Below are 25,718 nucleotides of genomic sequence, written 5' to 3'. Positions count from 1 at the left end.
CCGAAGATGGGTGATATTTATTTTACTAAAACAAATATGCTGATTCTAACTTCTTTCGTGCCATAAAAATTTGAAGTCGGAATTCTGGGATGTAATGAGCAAGTGAATCTGTCTAAACATGATAAAATATTCTGAAATCTGTGTCTTTAAATGACAGAAATGTTTAGATAAATCTGCACCAACCTCCTCCTCTCGACAAAAAATCAATAGTTCAGTGTATACAGCTGATGAATCACTGTCACATACCTTGCTCTTGGTTGCTTATTAAGGTCTGGAGGGCTATGGCTGCTTCTACTTTGACAGGCATCTCCTTATCATCAATCAGGCTCTTCTTTGCCAGCTCTACTGCATTCCTCAAGTTTAGCTCATTGTGAAATTTCAAAGCACTGAACGAATGAAGTACCCAACAGGACTGCAAGGCAAAAAGAGAAGCAAGTTAGGGACTATGGCAATTTTAAGCATTTCTAGCTGAGTCAAAACCAATGCTCACTAACTCCCTGTTAGCATGCATTGCTTTTCTTTTCCCCACTTAATTATGGTCTGTTCTTTCACTAAATGTAATGCAGGTATTGCACTCAAACAGTTCTTTATTATACTTTCCCAATCTCCAATAAATTCTGTGTACACATGATTTGCATTCATAGCTTTGGTCCGTCTGGGGGAAATAAAATCAGAAACAAACAATGAAAACTGTTTGTCCATGACTGATATTGGCACTTTGGGGTTTTCTTCAAGCAACACTCAAGCTGACATTACCTACTTGTGGAAATCCTGCTTAGTCTTCACAGCCATCTCTGCTAATGAAAAATGGCCACAATTGCTGCTCAAATTCTCAAGTTTGATTGAAGAAGTGAACATTTTTACAAGCACCAATTCATTTAACAGAAAAATCATTTTTAAAATCAAAACCATCGCACAAGAATGTTATGTTAAATTTTACTATGCACATACCTAATTGCTTTCAGTAACACTCATAATGAAATCAAAGTGCAAAGGAAGGAACCCTGGTAAATGCTGGAACTGATATAACAGGTGAACTTACTCGAGCTCTGAGGTATCCCAGGTTAGACATGAACAAGGGAAACACGTGATTCTGTAACATCAGCTCCATTTGATCCTTGAAGACACTCTTCTGTTGGAGTAAGGAAGAATTATCTTTGGAGACCATTCATTTTACATATTTCTTTCTAGCCCATAATGTGTTTCAAATATTGACTTTGGGAAATACAATAATTTGTCTATATAATAAAGGTATCCTCCCACAAATAGAACTGGATCCCTTACCTTGAACAGAACCAACCCAAAAGCACAGCAAGGTCAAAGCCAGGTAAGTGAAAGAACTGTACAAATAATATTCAACTTGGCATTATTCATTACAACATGTAAACTGGAATTTTTATGTTATTTAAGGCAATTAATTCCAGCTGATTTGTCTTAAAAACTAACAAGGATCAATAACCAAGTAATTCCATTTTTCCTACAATGGAGTACATTACATACCTGAAGATAAATATGACGTTAGTATGGAACAGATCTGAGTTTCAAACGACCTACTGTTACTCTAAGTATCAAAACTTAATATTTTTGACACTAAATGAACAAATCCCATCTTTTTTCACGTTTATTAATGGATGAAGATAACTCCTTTGTGACAGAAATTTCCTTAGCTGGAGAAGGACACTGGAGTTACTCTTCAGTATTCCAACCTTAGCAAATCCCAGTATAGTCACAGGAAGCTAGAACCCACATGGAGATTTGAGACTTCCCTTACAGTCCCAGAGTAACAGAAAAGAGGCATGCTAGGGACACTGTTACCATCCAAAGGAATGATTCAGTGGCTAAGACAGAAGAGGGTGAAATGAGACACTCAATACAATGTGTATTTTATGTGACCCCACTTTAGTTCACCAATCCACACAGCATTTTTTCCACACTCATTCTCCTGCCTTCACAGAGCTGGATGAAGGACTAGGCAGAGAAAAAACAGAAAGGAAAACACTGTTCCTTTACGCACACTGGTCAGAACATTGAACTTTGTGGGCATTGAACTGGATCTGCTGTGGGGAGCCAGGTGTCTCAGGCAGGACCACTGTGTCTATGAGCTCCTTAGACTCTATCAGTCAGCTCAAGAAAAGCCACAAAGCACTCACAAATCCAGGATTTTATAGGGAAACAGCTGATGAAATGTTTCGATGTGTCCAATTCCAAACACAAGAAATTCAGGTTTTAAAGAGCTCTGCAGTGTTTGGGGCTATTACTCTTTTATAAAGTACAATATAACCTCATGTTTCAGGACTGAAAATTTCAAATAGGAGCAGAACACTGGAATAAATTCCCTTTTTTCCCCTCAGGACAGAGATAAATATGTTAATATGAAAGTCTCCTGACAACAGAAACAATGTCATTCTCTTTCACTGTTATATTCCAGCATGAGGAAGGGCAATAACAATCCAAAATAACCTACAAAAATTTTGCAAAAGCTACTGGTGTTTCAGAATTTAAGATCAGAAAACAGACTGGTAAAGAAACAGATGGTAAATGTTGGTTAGATGTTGCTTGTCATATGAAGACACATCCTGCACAATAAGACAATTCAGATAAAATATAATAAATTACTTTTTAAAAGAAGTGTCCAGCACAAGATCACCATTCTCATGATGAAAGTGACACTCTTTTGGCAATTACTTGTCACATGGAGCAAAGGCATATTTTAGACTCTATTATCTAAAAAAGTACCAGGAAAACTGTAATCAATATCAATTAGAGAGCAACTGTGTGCATTAAACTTGCATTCAGATTCCAGAAAAATACCCAAAATTCTGAAGATGCTGTGTATAAAAAAATGGAGGAAGGCTCTTTGTTCTTTCCAGTTCTTTTTCAAAACTCCCAACTGGCAGATGAAATAAGACTTAAAGCCACATATTGAAGAGAGAAAAAGCTGGAAAGCTGGACAGAACATTCCTGTAACATGTTAAGTAAACCTCTTCCTGGAACCAGAAGCAGCCCATAACAGTGCAGGCTGTTGGGGAATTTCATAAAGAATCACAGGCAATGTTGCTGGTGGAATGCATGTTAGCTTTTTTAACACTTCCATTGTACTAGTAAAGCAGGAGGGGACCAAGGGTTTGTTGTGTAATAAACAAACAGAGCTTCAGAAAAACATGAGAAGGAAAATCTGCGTAAAAAATTGTGATATAAAAAACAGGAAAGAATGTTAATATTTTTAAATAAACAGACTGTCATATTCTGATTGCAGTCCGAGTGAAATTTCTCTACAGATTTTATAAATATGACTAAGGGCTAGTCATACTTTATAAAGACTATTTTATTTTGAATCACAGTTGATAGCAAGAATTGCAAACTTTTTTCATTTCTTTACCCACTTACCTTTAGTAAAATATCTGCTAGGGATCCTATAACATGCAAAGCTCCATCTTTTTTCCTTGGATCAATGTTTGGCTCTGTCAGAATCTGGTAGCAATATGCCATCATTTTTGGTAATACCTATGCAGGACAGAAAACACACAATCCCCTTCAGTCAAGTTGTTTTAATAGCATTACTTAAAACATTCATGACACTTTCAAGAACAAATTTTGTCTTGACCAAAGCAATGTGAGGTATTAAACGTAGCATCTTTCAATAGTTAAAGTGGAAAATTTTGGAATTTTCCACTTTTCAGCCAAACTGGTCAAATTTAGATTAATCTCCTTGAAATTTCACATTACCAATAGCAAGTAAGGTATTTTTGTTACTGTCTTGAGGCAAATAAAAAAAGGTGATGAAAAGGCAAGAGGCTCCAACAGCACCTCGCCCACTTTTCCCCTTCTTTTCTGGCTTGTCTCACACATAAATATAAATACATATGTGTATGTACACATATGCATGAATATATATATATTTTCAAGGAGAGCTTGGACTGAAAATCATAAACTTAATCTGATCTATTGATTTTGGCAGTAGTTTCTAAAGTTGACTAGACTTAGAAAAGTTTCTTGGCAAAACAAAGCTGAATGTGATTTCCACACCCATTATGTCCTTTTCCAACATGGAACTTTGATGGTCTAAATACAAATTATGAAAATGAGAAGGAAAATCAGTAAACAAGAACTGTTTTGACAATAAAAAACTAGAAAGGTCATATTCCACCTATTCCATCTAATGTAAAGACTGTCCTCCTCTGAAAATCCACCTGGAAATGGAGTTCCATGATTCCTGGATGTTAAAATGGAACCTAGAAAAACATTTGCCATTTTAGCCAACTGTGCATTCCAGGGCTTGCCTGGGTATTTTTGTACAGGCCACTGTAAATACAGAAAGATCTACGGAAAAGTTACATCCTCATCTAAAGAGCAGCTGCATGAAATGGGTTTTGTCCTTTCTTATTTCATTGCTGTTTAGGAGGATTTTAAATAGCATCAGTGAAAATTCATAAGGATCAGGACCACTTTCCCTCCTGCTACAGTTTGTGATGCTGACAACAGCTGTGAGAGAGGCTGTTTGTAAAACTTGGAAAATCTATTCCAACCCATTTTGTATCTGGCAGATGCATTTTAAATCTGCGAGAAGAATCCACTTAGTATTTATACACACCATATTTTAACTCTCCCCAGATTGATAGCACTCAGCCAGGAAACATTGGACTATGTAGAAGCAAGTATATTTTTCAAGACTAGATCCTGTAGCATCTTGAAATATAAGGGGAAAATAACATTACTAAGGAAAATTCAAATAATTAAAAGCCACTAGTTTCATACCTCTTTTCTCTTCTTTGCAGCAGTGTAAAGGAGATTCTGTGCTGCTGTTGTTGTGGATGCATAGTCCTCAAATACATCTAAAAAAAGCAGGGGGAAACACAAAAAATTTATTTTCTGAATAATAATTTTAAATATATTTTTTATAAATAATAATATTTTAAATTTTTTTTATAAACCATCTTGGTTTTGGGATATCACAAAATCTGGATGAATATAAAACCTCAAAATTATTGAGATGATTGTCTTCACTTTGTGGTTAAAGAGTCAGACCCAAGCTTATGTCACACACGTTACTTCTTTTGCCTTCCAAATCCACTGCCACTCTCCATTCCCTTAATTAAGAATATGCTATTTATTCATTAGCTCTTTTGAGACCATATACAAGGGACAAAAAATCCTGTCTCTTTTTCAAATTAAAACTGCTATAGGAAGAACAACAATATACTCCAGTACCATCTGTATACCATGTGTACACATTTTTGACTTGATTTCATTAAAACCACATGGGAAACTTTTTATACATAAATTCTACTTATATCTGGAGTAGTTTTATATCTGCTGAAAGGTCAAGCTTTTTAGGTTCATTCATTGCAACTAAACCTCCTCTGTTCATATTGAAAGTATAATTTATATCTTGAAAAAAAAAAGATCTGTGCTGCAAACATGCTCTAATTCAAACAATCCCTATACAAAATGAATCAAACTAAAAGATATTAAAATGCTATCTTAAAAATGTGACTTAAATTACACACCAACTTTTCCTGAAAACTTTAAGATAAGACATTATTATGAAATACTACCAGACCACTGGAATTCTTGTTCTAAACAAAAAAGTGCCTCACTAAACTTCTATTTAATGTACTTTGACACTTGAGTGTAATGTACTTTGAGTGTTTTTGACCTTCCATGATACAATCTGAATCTGTACTTAACTGCCTCGGTTATACATAAAAGTAAGATTCACTACTTACACAGAAAGAATGGAATTCACATACCAAAAATCAAGGATGCATTTACACCCTGGAGATCAACACCATACTGTAATTAATTAATTTTAATTTTTAATTATTCTATGAATATTTAAATTCTGGTTTCACATACCCTAATCTCAAATCAACTAATTAATATTTCCCAAATGCTGCGCATATATATCTCTGTGGTGCCTGGCTCACAGGAGTTTTCCAGCTAAAATTGCTGTACTTTTAAAGTACACTTCTTTTCAATGGCATGACTCTTTTAATAAACGCAATTATTCATAATATGGCCCAATGTATTATTCCCAAGATTCTGCACTGTGTCTTTTGAAAGAATATATGTATCTAGTTATCTTACAGTTGAGCAGTAGTTAAGTGGCAGGAAAACGCTGAAGGCACGGACAGTTTTCAAGAGGGAAAGAGTAAGTCAGGCCTCTTCTGGTCAAAGTGAGAGCTGCAGGAACCTGCAGACAGCTGGCACACCTGCAAGGCCGGATTCTGAAACGGCCACTACCAAGGGAGCACACCAGTCTGTCTGGGCTGCTCTGAGCACATGTCAAGTTAAAAAAAAAAACCCCAAAACTCTGAGACAATCATTTCGTTCAAAGCTACCAGGCAGACAGCCCAAACTCACTTGATCTGCCACCTGCTTTTAACTACAGATTGGTGAGATTTAAGAAAAAAGTTTTCTTCCTATTGTTCAGGTGAAGAGAGACACTATAGTGGCCATGCTGATCACTGGAACTACAGGGTACAGTTATGACACAAGCAAAAAAATGAAGCCAAATTACCAAATTTCATGCGGATATATTCATATGGATCCTCTTGCCAGAGCTCCTCATCCTCATCTTTGTAGCACATCAGAGAGAATATCACCTCTTCTGTTATAGTCTAATTTTAGAAAAGCCAAATATATATAAATACACATAAAATCAAATTCCAGTACAGCTGCCCTCCTCCATGCACTAATTTATTAGACTTTTATTTCTAGAGAGTTACATTCCTTTAAGCAGCACTCTTTTATCTTGTCTACCAGAAATAAATTCACAGTATTAAAGGTACTTTCCCTTGAAACAGTCCCAGACAGTAGCAGTAATTTTACAATATATCCTTATAATATTACATCACCATGCATAAAATACACTTCAGGACATAGTCTGCACACAGCAGAATATTACATTCTGCAGAAGGAAATCACCAATGCAATACTTAACATGAGAATGTATTCCAGAGTCCCTCCCCTTAAAAGTCATGGAATTTAACTAACTACGAAAGGGATCTTATGGTATAAAAAAAAAAAAAAAAGAGCAGGAAAATCACTTCTCATTTGTTCTTTAGTTCACTTATAAAACATGTCCTTAAAAGAGCGCTAGCTCCTCTTAGATGAATGTTCTCTTTGTGCACTCCCTTTGCACTACAATCGAAAATCTAAGACAATTCTGAACACCAGTAACAAATAAAAGCCAGAACATTATGACTTTCTAGCAGACTAAAAATTAAAATAAAGAACTTATGGAACAGAATTTTTGATTGAGTTAACATTATCTGCAATAAAAGTAGTCATATATTGCAAAACACAACCAACATGTGTAGAAAAGCTATTTTATTCTCCAGATCAATTGCTGAATGTTTAATGAAACCTTCTTCAAAAACACAAAACTTGGGGGGCTGGGGGGTGTTTTTTAATCTCTCTGATGACACGCATTGACTGGGTTTTAAGCACTGACCTGTATGTGTGGCTTCATTTGCTTCCATGTTATAGAGTGAATCACTCCTTGGTTCAGATAATTCAACGTTTGCTGAAGAACACGGGGTGCAACATAGTCCTTTTGCCTGTACTGGTCCAAGATTCTTAAGAGAACCTAAAGAAATAACAAATGGGTATTTTTAAACGAAGACTGAAATTCTAATGCATAAACATGCAGTGCACTTCCTTAGTGAATATACATGTACAGATAAAGTAGTTTTACAGCAGATGTTCTAGCATTAGAAATCATTATAATGCCTTTCATCCAAAAATCATAAAGAATTTAAATATCAAGGTTCTAACCCTGCAAACATTTATGCAGACATCTTCCTTCACCACTAGCCATACCACATGATCACTTGTGATTATAAACATGAGACATACCTCAATAGTGAGAGCCTCACAGTTCACAGAGGCCTCAGCAAAATTTGGAATAAGTAAGGAAAAGGCACGAGATTTTCAAACTGGCGGCTTCTAAACCTGCTAAGTGGTGTCTGCATTCATATTTAATGACAGGTCCCTAAACAAGGCAAATTACTTTGGAAGAACAGTGATGAGAATAGAATTACTAAACCAGGAAAGAAAAAGAAGTTCACCTAAGCCTCTGAATCAGAAGAGCTGCAAACCTCTAAACTTCAATTACCTATTGTAGCCACCAGATAGTATCCCCTGGCATGCTGTTACAAACTATCACACAAAGCTTCTTTTATAAAAGTTTCCTCTACTAAGAAAAAAAACCAGTACCAAGCTTCTAATCTGCATTAATGGCAGGTGAATTATTAGTAAATGCAAAGAAGTGGTATATACAAGAATAACAATAAAAATCAAGGGCAATGCATAACAAAATGTTGAGTCATATGCTTTCAGCAGAACAATTCTGCTTCAGAATATTATAATAAATTTTACTTTGAATATAGCTCCTCCATTAGGAATACTAAGTTTGATGTTAAATCTTTTCTATCAAATGCACCAAAGACAAGAACTGTCTTTATCTTATACAGACTCTAGCACAATGTCAGCACTTACCAACTGATGAATATGTAACAAAGGCTTAGTAATGTAATATCCACAATAGAATTCTTACTAATTCTGCAAGGAATCATGATAAATCACTATTTAAGAGCCAGAAATTGAAGAAATGTGCAGATCATCCAGGATATTTACACTGAATGCTAAACTCTGCAACATAGTTTAACACCTTAACAAACTTTAAGTATTCCAAATTATAACTGCCCACGGGAGACTGTTTTTCCATTCAGGAGTTACACACTGCAAGGAATTTAGAACACATATTAGGCTCTTTCCCTTTTTAATTTACAGCCTTACCACAACCATTCCCTTCCTTAGTTCTTCTGACGAATAAACTATTCTGTTGTCAGATTGGATGAAGAGAAGTAAATTTGTTTAGCAACTTTATGAGAACTGAACTGTCTCTACATACCATGTTAAACACAAATAATTACCCTTCCCTAACAAGAGTAAATTCCTTGCAAACAGTGAATTTAGGCTATATTTTCACATAATATGCTTTCCAGATATAAAATGACATTCATTATATAAATATTAAATAACTGTTCTCCAGACATCTTTTAATCTGCTTGTATCTTCCTGAAATAAAACAGTATCACTGGATTAGTTGTTTGCAGGCAAAGAACTTGGGAAAGACAGGCCTGGAAATACACCCTTCTATAAAATGAGGCTTCTGCCAAAAGTGCTCCTCTCAGTTGTATCCAGAGTGCTTATACACGATGACAATACCATTTTATCAGCACTCACCTTTTCTGAGAGTTTTCCTGCAGGGTTTTTTGAGTTGCTGAAGATCTGTGTTATTATACCTCAGCTGTATGGCACTGAGTTCTTAAGAACTTCTCAGTCACTACAAGGAAAACCTGCCAGACTCTTCATTTTTGTCTAATAAATGAACCTCCATACAAGCACACTGTTAAAAAGTAATACATTTCTTCAGTCAAAATAGTGCAATTCATAAAATATTAACTATACTTACCTGCTGTATGCCCACAGCATAGGTTTTTAAAAAGAAGTCTGAGAATTCAAAGTATTCTTTAGTTACATTTCCAGGACTTCCATATCTTTAAAAAGAAAAGGACACAGATATATACAGTGTGAGAAGTCCATGGTGTCAGGAAAACACAGTACTTTCTAAACCATAAAGGACCCTGAGTGGTCTTGCATCAGTGAAGGAAAACTTTATCACAGGTTTCTTCTAAGCCATCTTTTCTCCTATAACACCTCACTTCCCTTTTCTTTTTATAAATTAGCCTAAGGTAAGATATTATACTCAAGTAAAGACACCTGACTTTTTGTCACAAGCTCTGTAACTTCCATGCTTATGGATTTCCTTTCAAATCTTCCCCTGCCTTAATGTTTGAGAATATAAGCACTTGTAGCTGGGTGCATCAAAATAAATATGTAGTTAGATAGATCGACTTTTCCTATGGGACAAGTTTCCTGCCATCTTAAGGGAGTCAAATCACTTCAGTAAGAGCTGACACCAGCATTTGTGCCAGTGCAAGGCAGAGGACAGCAGCAGGAAAACCTCTTCAGTGACCACAAGCTGTTTAATTGATCAAACTATTTTCTCTACTTGCATGTCAAGTAATGGTACAGACTTATAAATCAAATTTAGGTTTTAATCAGTTTGTTACCGTTCAAACAGACGAGCTACAATATGCAATGCCCACTTCTTGCATTTCCACCACACCAGCTCAGGCCTATCATCTTCATCAATTTGCAAAGTTTCCTACAAACAAATACATTTGTTTTAAATTAGTTATGTCATTTGTTGAGAGCAATTATGCTTTAAACATTCCTTGCTGAGTAAACTAATATAAACACACAGCATGGACTAAAGCTTTGATTCTGTTAACAGTTATATGACACTCAGGAACTTTCAATTATCTTAATTAGCCAGTATAATGTGTATGTGCAATACCTGCACAATGCCTGTACTTCAAAATGATGCATATTTAAAAAATGCAAGTTCTCAGATACACTTGAATAGTACATCACTGGCTCAAAAATCCAAGGATAAGAATCTTAAGCTGAACACTTAGAAAATCTTTACACTGACTGTTCCTCAAATGCCAACACACAAGTATCAGAGGCCTTTACAAAGCTAAAACTCACCAGTGGTACATTTCTGTCAATGATGGTCCGGAAGATCTCCATCCACTGAGTCATAGTCTGGTTATTCACCAACTGGAGAGGCAATGCATACTGCAGTAAAGGAAAAAACACAGGTATGAAACACTCTTTTTCTCTGTAAAAGGCAGCTCTCTCTGCAGTAGTTACATTCTAAGGAAGATGAGGTTTTAAGTAACATTATAACCAATTAGGTTACATATCAACACTATTCTAATTGCATCTCTCTTGGTACAATTTGAAGAGGAATTTCTGAGCATAATTTGAGAAAAGTTCCTTGGTCTAAGAACATGCCACCTCTTTGTTTTTCTACTTCACAACAGCCCAGGTGCCTTTTAGGACCACAGCAGCATCAGTACTACAGGGTTTGAGGAAAACAATAGCATTCAACAAGCAAACTGTACTCACTACTGACAGAACAAGAGGACACAGTCTCAAGTGGTGCAAAGGGAAGCGTAGGTTGGATATCAGGAAAAGGTTTTTTACAGTAAGAGTGATAAAATACTGGAACTGTCTGCTGGGGAGGTGGTGGAATCACCATCCCTGGATCTTTTTAAAAAATGATTGGATGTGGCACCTGGTGCCATGGTTTAGTTGAGGTGTTAGGGCTGGATTGGACTCAGTGATCTTGAAGGTCTCTTCCAACCTAGTGATTCACTACTACCCAGTAAACTTCACCTCTCTATAAAAGCCAAAGAAAAGTGATGCTATTCAGGCAAGTTATTGAAAAGAAAAATAAGATTTGCATAATTTTTACATTCTCCTCCACCCATTTAGTAACAAACTATTTTAGCTTTTTAACACACGGGCTTTAATTCTCAGGCTCTTCTTCATGAAGGATCTGGTTTGGTTTCTGATTCTCTGTAAGTACTCCTTCACCAAACTCATCTCAGTAAAAGCCAAACTCATCTCCCTAAAGTGCCTGCTCCCCAATACATAGTATCTACCAGATTTTCAGCAGAAATGCCTCCTAGTGAAGTGCAGCATTTGACAACTACACGACAGTATTCATTACTGACACTTTCAGAAGCCAACCACACAGTCTAGATACCCATCCAGTTCATATCAGCCTATGTGCAACTTCATAAAAATAAGAATGCTTCTCTAGTGAGCTTACAGATACAATGTGCAGAAGCACCCTACATTCATTAAAATTTAATCTGGCCAATCATATGACCAGCTTCAAAGTAGAAAAATCTATAAATATCCTATTTCTGTAACAGCTGTTTATTGTACATGACTTTTTCCCATCTGAAACGGTATTCTTATTCAATCACACCTCTGAATGTACTGAAAGGGGTCACTGCACCCAGCAAAGTAAAAGTTTGGTTTTCCTCTACACAGATGCCAACCTGAACAAGAGCATAGAAGATTTTTAAGATTTGTTTCTGAAGCAGTACAGAGTAATGGGAGTTATCAGGCAGAAGCTGGATCATTTGCTGCTGAATCCGAGGCAAAAATATTTGCATGGCTGCAATGAGAGGATCTCGTTCCTCTGCCTTTTTGTACCTGCAAAGGAAACAAAAATGTTGGTCCAGGATCTACACACTGGAGATTGTAATGCCTAGCCCCCACCAACAATTTAATTTCTGTGCCCTAAATAAAACACAAAAAGAATATCTAGCACTCATTCAAACACTCTCCCCTCCTCTAACCCCCATCTGAACCCTTTGTGTAAATTCACTGAAAATACCTATAAATAAAAAAATGGAAAACAAACGTTACCTTACACAAAGGCAATTACTGAGAAGAACTACTGTTCCTTACTACTGAATTGTCACCTCACAGAAGCAGGGACTTGAACTTCCCTGCTGTTCATACCAAAGCCAAACCCAAGCTGGGCACTGAACAAATGGGAGTGAACAGCCATTGAAAGGGAAAGACAATTCCTCGCTTTGGAAAAGATTCTCTTTCTCCACTTACATTTCTTTCTTATAATAGCTTCTAACAATAGGCAATTAAAAAAATATATGAGTGATAAGACCCACTACAATGCTCCTAATTTATGCTTCGTAGATTTAGACTACCAGAAAGATGCTACAGGTAACAATATGCAATAGCAGTATATGACAATGACAGCACTGTATTCATGACACAATTTGCATTCATCTAGAATTTGGTGTATCTTCAAACAAAGGAAGTTATAAACCTAAGGATTTTTTTACATCCAGATCAAAAGTACAAAGCTTTAAGTAAAAAAAGTCTCAGTAAATTCATACAGATTATTGCTGGCAGCTCTACTTTGACTTCACTAATGATACAAAGATGATGAATATTTTTCATTTATTTGCAGGAAAGGAAGCATATGATAATTATTAATTCCCATTTTCCATCTGGATTCCCTCGAAGAATTGCCAGTGCCCATGAGAATGTCAATTCCAGTAATGAGACTGAAAGCACCAATTCCTCATCTACAGATGAACATCAACTTACTCGTAAGTCTTCACCAGCTGATAGAGGCACAGGAGGCTCCCAAGCCAGCTGCCACTGTTTGGAGACTGCAGGTAGTACCCTATCTTGTCTACCACAGCTGTCCAGTGGCCAGGGAAGTCATGTTTAATGATAGCACGGAGGCACATTGTCAGCTGGGCTCTGGGGGGAAAGCAAGTGCATTGTCAGCAAGTGCAGGGGGGGGAAAAATATAAGTGAATAAGGTTGTGGCATAGTGTTTCAATTGAAGGATAAATCCCAGATCTTGGTTTATTGGCTACAATATCTATATTTTATCATAAGTATCGTACATATTTCGACAGCATTGAAAGAGTTCTGAGAAGAAGCAGAGGAAAAGCAAGGAAAAAATTTGACTGCATTTAACCTTAAGGAATAAAGTCATTTCAGAACATTTTAGCTACTTTTCTTACTCTCTCCTCCCTCTTCACAGGTATCAAGCAGCATTTTAAAATAATTAATTGCTCATGAAACCAGCTAGCTTTAAGCTTTGAAAATGAATCTCTATACTTGCTTATCAAACTGAAAGCAACCACAAAAACACAAATTTGTATGTTTTCATGGAAGAAGAACAAAGGCCTGTGTTATGATCCAAACCACAGGCTCCTCAAGAAATTACAATTTTCCTGGGATCCTCTAGAACAGTACTTTCTCAACCTCCAAAGCATATGGCAGAGCCAATTAGTTAAAGAACTTCTTACTCTTTCTCTCCTGCCACACACTTTTAGATGCCACTCACAATGGTGAAGCAAGGCAGAACTGTTGATTGACTAAACTGAGGTGTGACAAAAAAAGCTGAGCAGGACTGAACTAGAAAACCCGTGGAGAAATACTTTTAGCTCTACTAAGCAATGAATAAACAAAGCCTGCAGAAAATATCAGTTCCCATCTATCAGCCATACTTTAATTAAAGGGGCGAACAATCGCAGACTGTAGTATGCCTGTGATTCTTAACTATTCTTCCAGCAAAAGCAGAACTACAAGTCTTCATTCTTTTAATACCCTAAAATCAAGAACTCTAATACTTTATAGGGTTAAATATTGGGGTTACATACAAAAATTGATAAAGTGATTAAGAAAGAGGCTACTAGAAAAAAGCAATCTCAGACAGTATTTCCCTGAATGGTTAATTCCATATTGCAGACAGCCCTGTACATACTTTCTGCCTTGGATCAGCCAAACAGACAGGCTGTCACTACAGCAAGTGTTACAAGACACTTTGAACAGCACCCTTAGAGGATAAACCACATCAGAGGGCTTGCTGCCAGGTTACTACTTTTCTGAAAAACAAGCACACATGAAAAAGTGTAAACAGAGTATTATTACTTTTGCAAAAAAAAGTACTTGTCTCATCTCCTGAAACATCGAGATTCTCACGTTACTAACACCCAGACCAGCAGGTCTGAAAACCTGAGCAACAGAAACATCCCTTTGCAATGTGAGGTACCTCACTAGGTCAGGAGAGCGAATTATTCCTTCTACAATGTTATCCCGAATCTGCTGACGATCATTTTCATGAATATTAAATGGAAAAACGGCCTCTCCAGGAGGTGGCTCACGGTCCGGCCAGTACTGGGTCACCATGTTCTTCAGGTAAATGGCAGCTAGGAACAGATAGTGGGGAAAGAATAGTTTAATTCTACACATTGCCCAGTGCTCAACACGTAGAACAGCTAAAAGCAGAACAAAGCTTTCAAAAGACAACTGAAAACCCCCACCTGAATTCTTTAACAATTATGGGCATTGAGCACAGCTGAGTCAGAAGAACATTTTTCTTATGATTTCACACGAGATCAGGCTCAAGCACCTGATCAGAACAGAACAGGATAATATTTCCATCAGCATCTATCAAGGTACTTTCTTTGCTACAGCTGTCTTCCACATGAACATAATATCCCATCATTCTAAACAAGCCAACAAAAATCTACTTATCTGTGTTTTCACTCATCCATAAAACAATGACTCAAGCTCAGTAAGTGACGTTTTGGAAGGCTCATGTAAACAAATCACTGCACACACAGATGTGCTTGGGGAAATGCCCAGTACGAAACTGGCACGTGGCCTACCTTCTATTCAGACAGAAATGTTTGTTGTGAGTTCCCTAAGCTTTATTTCACTATTAGGATTTCCCATAATCCCTTCGAATTGTTCCCTTCTGTCTCACATGAAAAAAAGAAGAAAAATAAAGTTAATCTTCAACAGAAAATAAAGCAGCATTTATGCATCAGTACTAAAATGCCTGAAGGCATTCTTCAGGAACCATAGGAAATATGGTATGAGGCATTAAAGGAATGTTCTTAATAAACTCTTATGCCTGAACACTATTTTGGTTGATTACTAGCTAGAGTTTTAAAGTATAAATAAGATATCCTTGGGTACAATAATTTCCTTTGGTGATAACAAATTGCAAAGTATGAAAACATGTGTGTAAAATATTTTATAGGAGCAAGAGGAAAAACAGCTCTTTCTCTATGACAAGCCAGACTAGTTAGACAAGAAACAGGTCCTGAAAGACCAGCCCAAGACTTTAATCTATTTTGTCCATAGATCTTGTTGTTATACAAATTCTTGGATTAAAAAAATTCCCAGGGAAATATGTTGGCTTGCAAATATGATTTAAATGTACTTTTCTATTTTACACCCCTATTCTGTAAAAAAAAAAATTAAATTACCTTCTGCATTGTTGTTTTTTCCCTGAATGATACTGAAATGACAGATTAATTTATAAAAATGTCCTTATGGAGTTTAGATTAAGCCTCAAACTTTACTACAGAATGGACTAACAATACTATTCAAAGTTGGATTATCTTTGAAAAAATAAAGGCCAGCATGACAAACAGAATATGTCAGCACGCCCCAAAACACTCAGGGGATTAATGGGATCTGTATGAAAAAAAAACCAACAGTGCTTCTATGGGAAATGCTGTTCCACAGGATAAAAACAAAGCTGTGAATGAAACAGTATTAATTAATTTACTGAAAGACCTGAACAGTCTCTGTATCCGACAAAAATATTACACAGAAGTAGTTAAAATGGATTATAAGAATTTAGAATCTGATCTTTCACAAATGCATACCCTAAATTTAACTGCACCACTTTACCTGAACTCACACACACAGCTGAGCAATCCTTCCATACACACTCAGACTGTAACTATGCAACTTATCAGTGATGTGACCTTCATTCATATCTACTTATTTAAGTCACCAAGATCCTAACTAAATGTATGTGGCTACCCTTGAGCTATGAATCAAGGAGTCATTTCCATTTTTCAGAAATTTTCACTTTTCCAGGGTAAAGAGATTCAAATAGAGAAACATGTACTCAAATGTGACACCCTTTTCTATCTTTAAATTGACACTTGTCTTGGCATCATTACTCCTGTACCACAGGAGAACTAGTACCTCAGGGTTCTCAGTTTTGAGTAGGAATCATGCTTTTTTTATATCAGTATCACAGCAATCCAGTAGGGATCACTATACACACAGGGAAAACCAAAGTAGGACTATATCCTACACCCATGGTTTTATCTGACCCTCATGATGGAGAGGAACAGCAAAGATAGATCCTTTTCATTTCCTCCTTCAGGAACACACCTGAACTGAGCTACATTGCAACAGTTCAAGAGTCTGTTCAAGTAACAGACTGACTGAAAGAAAATGGAACAAAGGGATTTTATCTCACCTGCTTGACGCACTGGAAATTCAACTTGATCGGATACTATGATCTGCAGCAGACTTGGAGCAAAGTTGATGATCTTATAGGACTGAAATACACAGACAACACAGTAAGTCACTAGGTTTAAAGCAGACTGTATTAGCAAATGCTCAATGAGAAATAAAACCTAAGGATTTTGCATTGCTTTTGCGTCCTCCTCATGATATGTGAAAGTTTTCAGGACTTGAATTTACCCAAATCTGCACAAATTCAAATAATTACTTGCAAAAGCAAAGCATGTAACAGCACGTGGGCAGAATAAGTAATGTGAAAAGGTTCTCAATTAGAGATTAGCAATAATGAATATCTATATCTATATCTACACACACAATATATACATAGTGAAAAGCACTAGATATCTGTCTTTGGATTATTCAACTTAGCCCCATAAGTCAAACAGACATTGACAAGCTTCATCAATACATGCCATTTATTTGCAAAATAGTTTGTAGTGAAGGGATTAAAAAAACAATTTAGAATTGTTTTCAAGTGTAAACAGCATCTGAATTAGCCATATACAACTATCTTTTAGCAAACTAGACGTATAGTGCATCTCAATAAAAACTAGGGAAACAGTGGGACAAACATTTTCTGTTAAAATCAAGGGCAGGCAGATAACACTTCAAAACACGCAGCCTTCATGGGAACTTTTCAAACACTACATCAGCCACGCAGCTGAAGGATTTCAAAGAGAAAACAATGCTCAGTGAACTTCTGAGCAAAGCACACCAGATCTGAAAGATGTCACAATCTGATAGCATTATCCTGCTGCCATCCACCAGGGCTCCTCCAGCGAGGAATCACTGACTCAGCGTGGTGCAGTTACTACTAAGCCTTGGCAGATCACTACTGGTAGGTCAGATCTTTCATCCCTTGGATCCATGTGTTTTATGTTCAAAAGGGAGCTTCTTGCGGCTAGATGGCAGCAGCTTTCTGTATTTCACCTTTTATACTATTTCCTCCCACTAGATTATGCCTGGCAGGTATGTTGTGCTTTAAGCACAAGTATAGAACATCCTCCCATAAACCCTGCCTCATTCGAAAGCTGTGAAATAAAAGATACTTTCTGCCCTTCATGTCCCCAGTTCTTTGATCTACCATATCATAACAAGGTAAAATTACACTGCTTTCATGATGTCAAAGTGTCCCAGCTGCATTGTGACACTACCATTTGATAATTTTACCAAATCACTTAACTTTCTGGCCTTCATTTTATTCACTATAATGATAGCGTAATTCTAACTCAGAGACTCATTTGATGTTTATAGAGTAATCTGAGATCTGAGATAAAAGCAGTAGTGGCAAATCAAAAGCCTACTCTCCTGCAATTTCCCTCTCTATAAGCTTTAATTATCCCTAAGAAATGTCCCAAATAAAGTAAAACTGTAACATCCAGCACAGGAACCACATTTATCTACAGACATGCTGAACTGGCTGACGCATACTGGATTCCAAAGATCACCTTTTAATCCAGTCTCCTGGAGCACAAAGCTTGCCCTTCAGTCACTACTGGACAACATTGGTAGGTTCTGACAGGGCCACAGTCAACTGCAGCATCCTCCAGCACTCAACACCCAAGTTGCATGGAGATAAGGAAAGCATGAGAAATCTCAGCAGCACAGAAAACCAAAACCATGCATAACCTCTGACTGTCCTTTTTGTTCACAACAGTGCCTGGATACTGTTCTCAAACCCAATCTACAAAGCTTTTACTACTATAAACACACCGATTAAAAATGCAGCTTTGGGGGGTTGTTTTGGTGGTGGTGGTTTCCTGCTGCAATCCTACCAGCACCACATTTTAAGCTGGACGCAGTGCTAACAGTATAATTTTGCTTTCCAAACAGTATTTACTGAACCTACATTAAAATCACTGCTACTTCAGGAAGCCTTCTGGGTACCACTAGTGCTGGTGTACAACTGCTCTCCCTGAAGCTCTGCCAGGATCTACACAGAAATGGTGATTTGCCTCCGTGCCAGATCGGCTCAGCAAGGAGTGACACAAGTCCTGTCACGCAGACGGAAGGCACAGTGTCCCCAGGGGGGTCCCATCCCCACCAGCACAACGCTGTGTGCGTGTCTTCACACCTCACACACCACCACCCCCCTACAGAGATCGCCGGGCCCGTTAAATCCTTCTGCTCCCTGTTACTGTCACGCCCGTAATTCACATTTTGACATAGCTCTTTTTACTACTCCTTATCAGAAACAAGAAAACTGTAGAGATCAACAGAGACTGTGAGCCCACGCTAGAAACAAGGCACACGAGTCTGTAGTATTTGTGAAGCTCAAATGACATCCTGTTCATTTGAGCAGCAACAAACCCGGGTCAGGAAAACTACATGCTGTTTGCAGTTTTTAGAACAGAGGACTTATTAAAAAGCTGCACGCAGCAACATTTTTCCTATACCAGCACATTCTCATGTGTTTAGTTGTCATCCTAATTGTGATCTTGGGATGTGTCCCTTTCCTGCGTTGCTCCAGACATCAGCAAACCAAGCTGAACCTATCACAGGAGCAGGTGCAGAGCAATTGTCAGGTGCATACTGCGACATGGAAATGGACATGGAGGAGACCTTGGAGCTGGACGAGTTCAAAAAGACAGTTCTTTATACCCCTGCAGCTGCATCTTAACAAAAGGAGAGCAGGAATATTGTCAGTGCCACAGAAGGAAGACAAAACTATCTGCTGATTTTGAAGAGCTGTGCCCAGGAGCCACAGGGAGACACCAGATGGCTGAAGTAGACCTTCAGCACAACTCCCGCAGCACAGCACGGTGCTTTGTGCACTTGGGGAATAATTACACTGCCTTGAACCCACACTGTTGGGATCTGGTAAAACTTTTTTGTCAAAGTGCTGACCCGTTGGGGCATATGTTTATTTTGAAAAAGAAAGTGAAAGTTTTTTAACAAACTTTCACTGAGTATACTTACAAAGAGCAATTCTTTTAAAGCTGTGTAAAACACAGACTGTTCTTGTATGAATCCCAGATCAGAGCATTTATCAGAGTTTAAAGAGAATCTCATTTAATTTCCACTGAGATTAAGAAGGTGGCATAGAGCAGTGTGCAAGGCTAGCAGTTATACTGGGAGAGGCACACAGCACTGGGAAGGCATAAATGGGAAAATTTACAGCAATGGAGAAGAGATGCACATGACCCATGCATGTTGTTCCATCTGTGTCCACTGTCTCAGGATCTGTGCACTGCAGCTGCACGGCTTTTTGCACTCTGTTCCTTCACTTTTGGCCTAATGTATCCTTCCCTGGGTCACCATCACAGCACCAGGCTTCACAAGATCAGAGAACACATCTTCTGCCTATCTCCTCCTCCATTTGATTAGGTACAGAACATATGACACCCAAGTGAGCCTCAGATGGGCCATGAAAAACATCAAGACGAAGACCATCACTTGTGAAGAGCTAGAATACAAGGAGAGATAAGTAGCAAAATACACATGAAAACCTCCCCAAAGGAATCCTACTGAAGCAAATACTTCTCACATCTGAAGTTCAGATTTGGCTCCCAGGTTCTCCCACATCATACACTATTGAATTCATTTCATGAAGTGTTATTCTTGTGTCATGCTTGCTGTCACATTGAAGACCACAAGTGCTCCAGGACCACAAGAGTCAGTACCCTTCCCACTGTACTGACGGCAACCACAGTGGCCAAGTGCAGAATGGCACTGAAAGGTGCTTCTTCCCCTGCAAAACCTCAGGACAATAGGGATGGGAAACTTGGAAGCTTTCCTTCAGGTTCTGCAAGCCCAGATCATCCTTCTCCACCAGTAGCAGACATCATTTTTATACCTCTGAATACAAGTATGGCACATAAAAATCACTGAAAAAAACCAAGGCACTGCACCTTTGTTTGCATAAACAAACACACAGAAGAAATTTGTGCCTTCAATTCATGATCAATTAACTTTTTACAAAGATAATTTCAAGGCTTAAATACATCTGATCCAAAAGCTCAGCTACCTGGTTTATCAAGTCTTATTTTCTGTTTCTGTGTACTGAAAATGAACATTTAAAAATCCCATTGGCAAACTTAGGAGTATCTCTACAGCTGCTAATAACATTTTCACTCCTGTTCTTTTATACTGTCAGTCACAGACAGCTGTTAAAACAAACCAGAACTTCAAAAGACACTTCTTCCATTCTTTACCTATATGCAAAGGTACTACGTGGGAAGGGGAAAACACACAGTGTTTTCACAGAGTGAAAATAACCTTGTGTAAGAACCCACCTGAATTTCTTCCCTCTATGGGTTCTGCTGCCAAATTCATCCAGTATCAAAGAAACATCACTTTCCACATAACTTTCAATTATCCAGCTCAACTTCCTCATCAAATTTGGCTCAGATTTCTCCCTCCAGGTATCATGAGGTGCTTACTGGCACTTTCAGAGTGGCCTTAAGATCCCTGCCTACTATGGCAGCCAGCTCAACAAAGATGTGGAAAGATATGGAAGGAAGCCAAACTTTATTCTGGACTCTTCTGCTTTTGGGTAATCTTTTCACACTTCTTCCAGCACTGCTACTCAGTTGCTGTCAAAGCCAAGTTATGTAACTCCTACTCAACATTTAAAAAGCCCAACTGTATTTCTGCAACTGAGTTCTTGTTTTCTTCTTTGCTACAGGCCAAAGGAATGTGTTACAGCATGTTGAGCCACTGAAGATTTAAGCATAAAAACTGTATGGAAATCCTATCTGAACTGGAATTGGAATGACTCTGTATGTTCAGTAATCAGACAGTGTATTTCACAGCACTCCAAGAACTGGCAGATGAAAGCCAGTTCAAAAGAGAGTATGCAACCATGATATAAATAAATAAATGAACCCAGCAAAAGTCCTTAAAATCCAGCAGACAGATGTAACAGGAGTAATAGCCTGGCACAGATACTGACAAAGGATGCACAGAAACTGAGAATATTTCTTGGTATGATAACTAATTGTTCTAAGTACAGGGTGAGTGATATTTATCATCACCAAGTGCAAACCAATTACATTACAAAACTGAACTAAAAAAAGGCAGGAGGGAGGCAAAAGAAAAAGAGGGAGATGAAAAGATGTGTACACTTAGAAACCCAAGCCTACAAGGGAAATGACAGCAATTACATGACATAGACACTGACCTGGCAGGAAATTACTGCTCTAGTTTAGCAAGAATCAGATTTCAAATAAATCCCACATTTACAGTTGTGTTCACATCACAGAGAGAAGTGAAGTTTGTTGGTGATTTGGAAGTAGCATCAATCAAAGAGAAAGATCAAAAAAATCCTGCTAGGAACTGCAGGAACCAAAAAAAGAAATGGAATGAGGCAAGAGGCCAAAGAACAGAGTCAGGTACTTAAGGACAACAGAATTTCTCCTAAAAACTTGAGGTTTCTGAGTGAAGAACAACAACAGAATAAAAAGATCAAGGGACTATGGTATATTCAGTGATGAGAACATGGACACAAAGAAGATAATTGTAGATACGGTATTTAATGATGTATTAGTGGCACTGAGCACAAGACTTGCTAGAACACTGCAAACGCAAATGACTGGACTCCACAAGAAAAATCATTTCAAAAGGAAACCAGCACAGAGGAGAGCTGTGCTCCTATTACTAGATTTCATACATTTAGTTTTATGAAATGAAAGGAAACACAGGCTGCTGAGGCAAGAAAAGTAGGCCTCTAGATGGATCAGCCTTTGACAAATCTGTCAGAGAGGGTACCAAGAAACCTGTTTTAGTTAAGAAATAAGATTGGCACAAATGGATAGAAATGGACCATAAACTAATTTTGGCTAAAAACCAATACTTGCTTCTAGCTGCAAGAGTCAGAAAATCCACAAGCAGCCTTCTAATAGATACAAAAAGATGGGGGAAAAGTAATCATAATTCCATTTCAGAATGCAGCTAGGTGATAATCCAGAAGGATGACAACAAATTCATTGATTTGAGTGTATCTTTACACAGGTGCAGGAACATACAGAGGAGAAAGAAGCATTTTCAAACATGTTGGGTCTTCTTACAGGTTGAAAAGCTTTCATTCATGTAAACTCTATTCCCCATGCTCTACACTGTATGCAAACTATGGAGTCAGGACTGTCAGGATATTGTTCTAAAAGACTGCACAGCCAGACACTGTCTTGGTGCACTAGCAGGATTTGCAGTGTCTGGGAAGCTCATGGCTCTACCTGGATTCAAAGCTGAATGCCAGTGTACACTGCAGATGAGCTAACACCACCAAGTTTACCTCAACACTCCCAAACCTGTCTCAAGAGCAGCAGCCCTTAAATATGACACAGAATAAAGGTGACTGCTGTTCCCTTTGGCCAAGGGCTCCATCACCACTTCAGCTACTTATTCCAGAGAGTTTTCTGTTTAGTTGGTGGGTTGGTCCCTTTGCTACAACAAGAAAAATGCCAGAACAGCACCTGGATTCCAGCACTTGCAGGAACACAGGGACGTGTCAACACTACCATCAGATACACGGGAGGGGAGTCTGACACATCGCTTTGAAGCCTTGCTTCAAAAGCACTAAAAAGCTTCAAGATGTCAAAGTCCCACATTAAGCAACATTACTCAGGAGCACTTTTGTTCCCCTCATCCAAAGAGTCATGTCAAACCCAGCACTGCACCAGCACATTATGTCACATACATTATGCTTCACCTAGTAACAGGAAGCCTACACAAAAATAGGTACGTCTCAATTCCAGGATTCATTCTTCATAATGGTTAGAAAAAAGAAAACTCATCAAGTATTTTCAAAGAAAAATCTGCATCTCAACCTGCTCTCAGTATGTCTGCTTACACTCTTGAATCTAAACTCTGTGTCTTTCATGAGAACTGCACTATCCATCACTTAAACTTAGAACATCTTACAGCTCTCAATCTCAAAATGCTTTCAAGACTGTTCCTGAGCTTCACAGTACTTACTGGTGATGACAGCGTTAGAGGCAGGACCCAGGAACCCAGAAGCTGCCTCTTTGTTCTGAACAAACACTGCAGTAGCAGTAGTTTGTATTGTTGTTTTGACAGCTGTGCAACAGGCTGCTGACAAGTATTTGTCATTTCCCTCTCAGCCCTTAACAGTAGCGATAAAAACAGATACTGATGGATTTTCAAAGTAACTATGCCAAAAAGAGAAAAGCTGCCTCGCATCCTTATCTAAATATTCACAAGAGCATTCTCAATGTCCAGGACCTAATCCACCGATTTACTAAAGGAATTTACCAACTGCTAAAGCAAGGATTAGCTATATCTAATTCAGAAGGAGTTTTAAGTTGCCTAAATATAAAACTAAGCTGGAGGAGCAATCCTGAATAGCAGAATTCCTGACAGGCAATTCTCACTGTTTTGTTAACGCATCAACACAACCAAAAAAATCTCGACTCCTCAAAGAGAATTGATCAAATATTCCATCAAAGCACAGGAATTAAAGCTTTATTGATGATGTGCAAGGGAACTTCCTCTTTTCTCGAATTTGGTTCAAAGGTTTGGGTCACACTTTCAATCAGTGCATCCACCGCTCTAGGAAAAGGTTTTCCTTCCAGAGGGTGGCTGGGCACTGGAGCAGTTCCCTGGGGAGGTGGTCACAGCACCAAGCGTGACGGAGTCCGAAAGTGTTTGGCCAACGCTCCCAGGCACATGCTGGCACTCCTGGGGACGGCGCTAGGCAGGGCCACGACTTGGACTCGCCGGTCCTGACGCGTCCCTTCCAACTCCGCACATTGTGTAATTCTGTGATTAACTGTAGGATGCCACGACACACGCTGCCCAGGAGACCAAACGCGCCTTCCTCCAACTTGGGCTCGCCGTGGGGCCGGACGGGACAGAACGCCCACCCGAGCGTCACTGCCGCCCGTCCCCTGCGAGCGTCAGGGCGCGACCCGCGCGGGGCCGTAGCAATGTCATCTCTTCCCACGCCGAGCGGCAGCGCCCCGGCCAGCCCGGAGCTCCTGCCCCGGACTGCCAGCAGCGCGGTCACGGCCGAGCGAGGGCAGCGACCCGCGCGGCCCCGGCCCGCTTCCCCGGCCGCCGGCCCCGAGCCCCTGCCGGCGGCGCCGGACGCCCCCGTGCCGCGCGTGGGGGGCCGGCCCGCGGCTCCCCCTTACCTGGTTCAGCTCGTTCTCGGCGGCGACGCGCATCTTGGGGTCTATGGTGCCCTTCAGCGCCTGGATGATCCTGTTGGGATCCATCTTGGCTTTCGCCTGCCGGCAGGCAGCGCTTTCCCGGGACAGCAGGACGCGGAGGAGCCGCCGCTAGCGCCGCCGCCCCCCCGTGCCACCAGCGCGGGCCCGCGTCCCCCACCCCCCCCGGCCCCTCTCCACAGCCATTCACCGGTTTGCGACAGCTGGATATCGGGAAACGGGCGCTGCTTTACGGCCGCGGCGCCGCCTTCTGGCTTAGGGAAGGGGTCAGGGAGAGGTGGCCGCCATGTTGTTGTACGGACAAGACTCAGCCGGGAGGGCTCGCAGGGGGTGGGGCTAGCAGGCCGTGATGCCATGGGGGCGGCCATGTCGCTGTACGGAACGGCGGGGGTGGCTCCCGCCGCACCCTGCACGGATTATTTTGAAATTACCACTTTAAAGTCCCGTTTTTCTTTCGTAATAGTTTACTCTGTTTTTCTAGGTAGCTTTTCAACTTTCGTGCCAGGCTTGGGTGTTCTGTATTGGCTACCCCACGAGTCGTTCGCACTAGAATTAAGAGTGAGAACGCGGGGACTGAAGGAGGTGGTGGGGCCAGGTCCACGGAGAAGAACTGACACTGGTGCTTCAGGGATGTGCCCTGCACAAAGACGACCGAGAACATACGGGAAGACACAAATTTGCTGCAAGGAGCTTACTAAAATGCACTGTTGGTCACCCGTCATAAATCCCGCTCTGCTGAGCAGGTTTCTGTGTGAGAGTTGTCCTCACCTG

General features: G+C 39.4%; 1 protein-coding gene across 3 annotated transcripts in view; it reads right to left on the bottom strand.

The window, feature by feature from the left end:
- The window catches only part of IPO8 (importin 8), a 47,223-nt gene extending 22,131 nt beyond the window's left edge, over window positions 1-25,092 (bottom strand). For 2 of the 3 annotated variants that reach the window (XM_066319769.1, XM_066319767.1), the window contains exons 1-14: window positions 24,912-25,090; window positions 16,772-16,853; window positions 14,534-14,690; window positions 13,072-13,230; window positions 11,991-12,147; window positions 10,624-10,713; window positions 10,143-10,237; window positions 9,482-9,566; window positions 7,457-7,591; window positions 6,521-6,620; window positions 4,756-4,832; window positions 3,388-3,504; window positions 1,043-1,132; window positions 247-412 (exon numbers count right to left, since the gene is read on the bottom strand). In XM_066319769.1, the coding sequence (XP_066175866.1) occupies window positions 247-412; window positions 1,043-1,132; window positions 3,388-3,504; window positions 4,756-4,832; window positions 6,521-6,620; window positions 7,457-7,591; window positions 9,482-9,566; window positions 10,143-10,237; window positions 10,624-10,713; window positions 11,991-12,147; window positions 13,072-13,230; window positions 14,534-14,690; window positions 16,772-16,853; window positions 24,912-24,995 (1,594 nt within the window). In that variant the 5' untranslated portion in view covers window positions 24,996-25,090. Of the gene's footprint in view, window positions 1-246; window positions 413-1,042; window positions 1,133-3,387; window positions 3,505-4,755; window positions 4,833-6,520; window positions 6,621-7,456; window positions 7,592-9,481; window positions 9,567-10,142; window positions 10,238-10,623; window positions 10,714-11,990; window positions 12,148-13,071; window positions 13,231-14,533; window positions 14,691-16,771; window positions 16,854-24,911 lie in introns of all 3 variants that reach the window. The other variant, XM_066319770.1, reaches the window with a different exon arrangement.
- Between the last annotated feature and the right edge of the window lie 626 nt (window positions 25,093-25,718).

Source organism: Sylvia atricapilla, chromosome 5, assembly GCF_009819655.1.
Source record: "Sylvia atricapilla isolate bSylAtr1 chromosome 5, bSylAtr1.pri, whole genome shotgun sequence".
NCBI classification, from domain to species: domain Eukaryota; kingdom Metazoa; phylum Chordata; class Aves; order Passeriformes; family Sylviidae; genus Sylvia; species Sylvia atricapilla.
The sequence above is the reverse complement of the archived record's forward strand: the minus strand, read 5'-3'. Positions and strand labels throughout refer to the sequence as shown.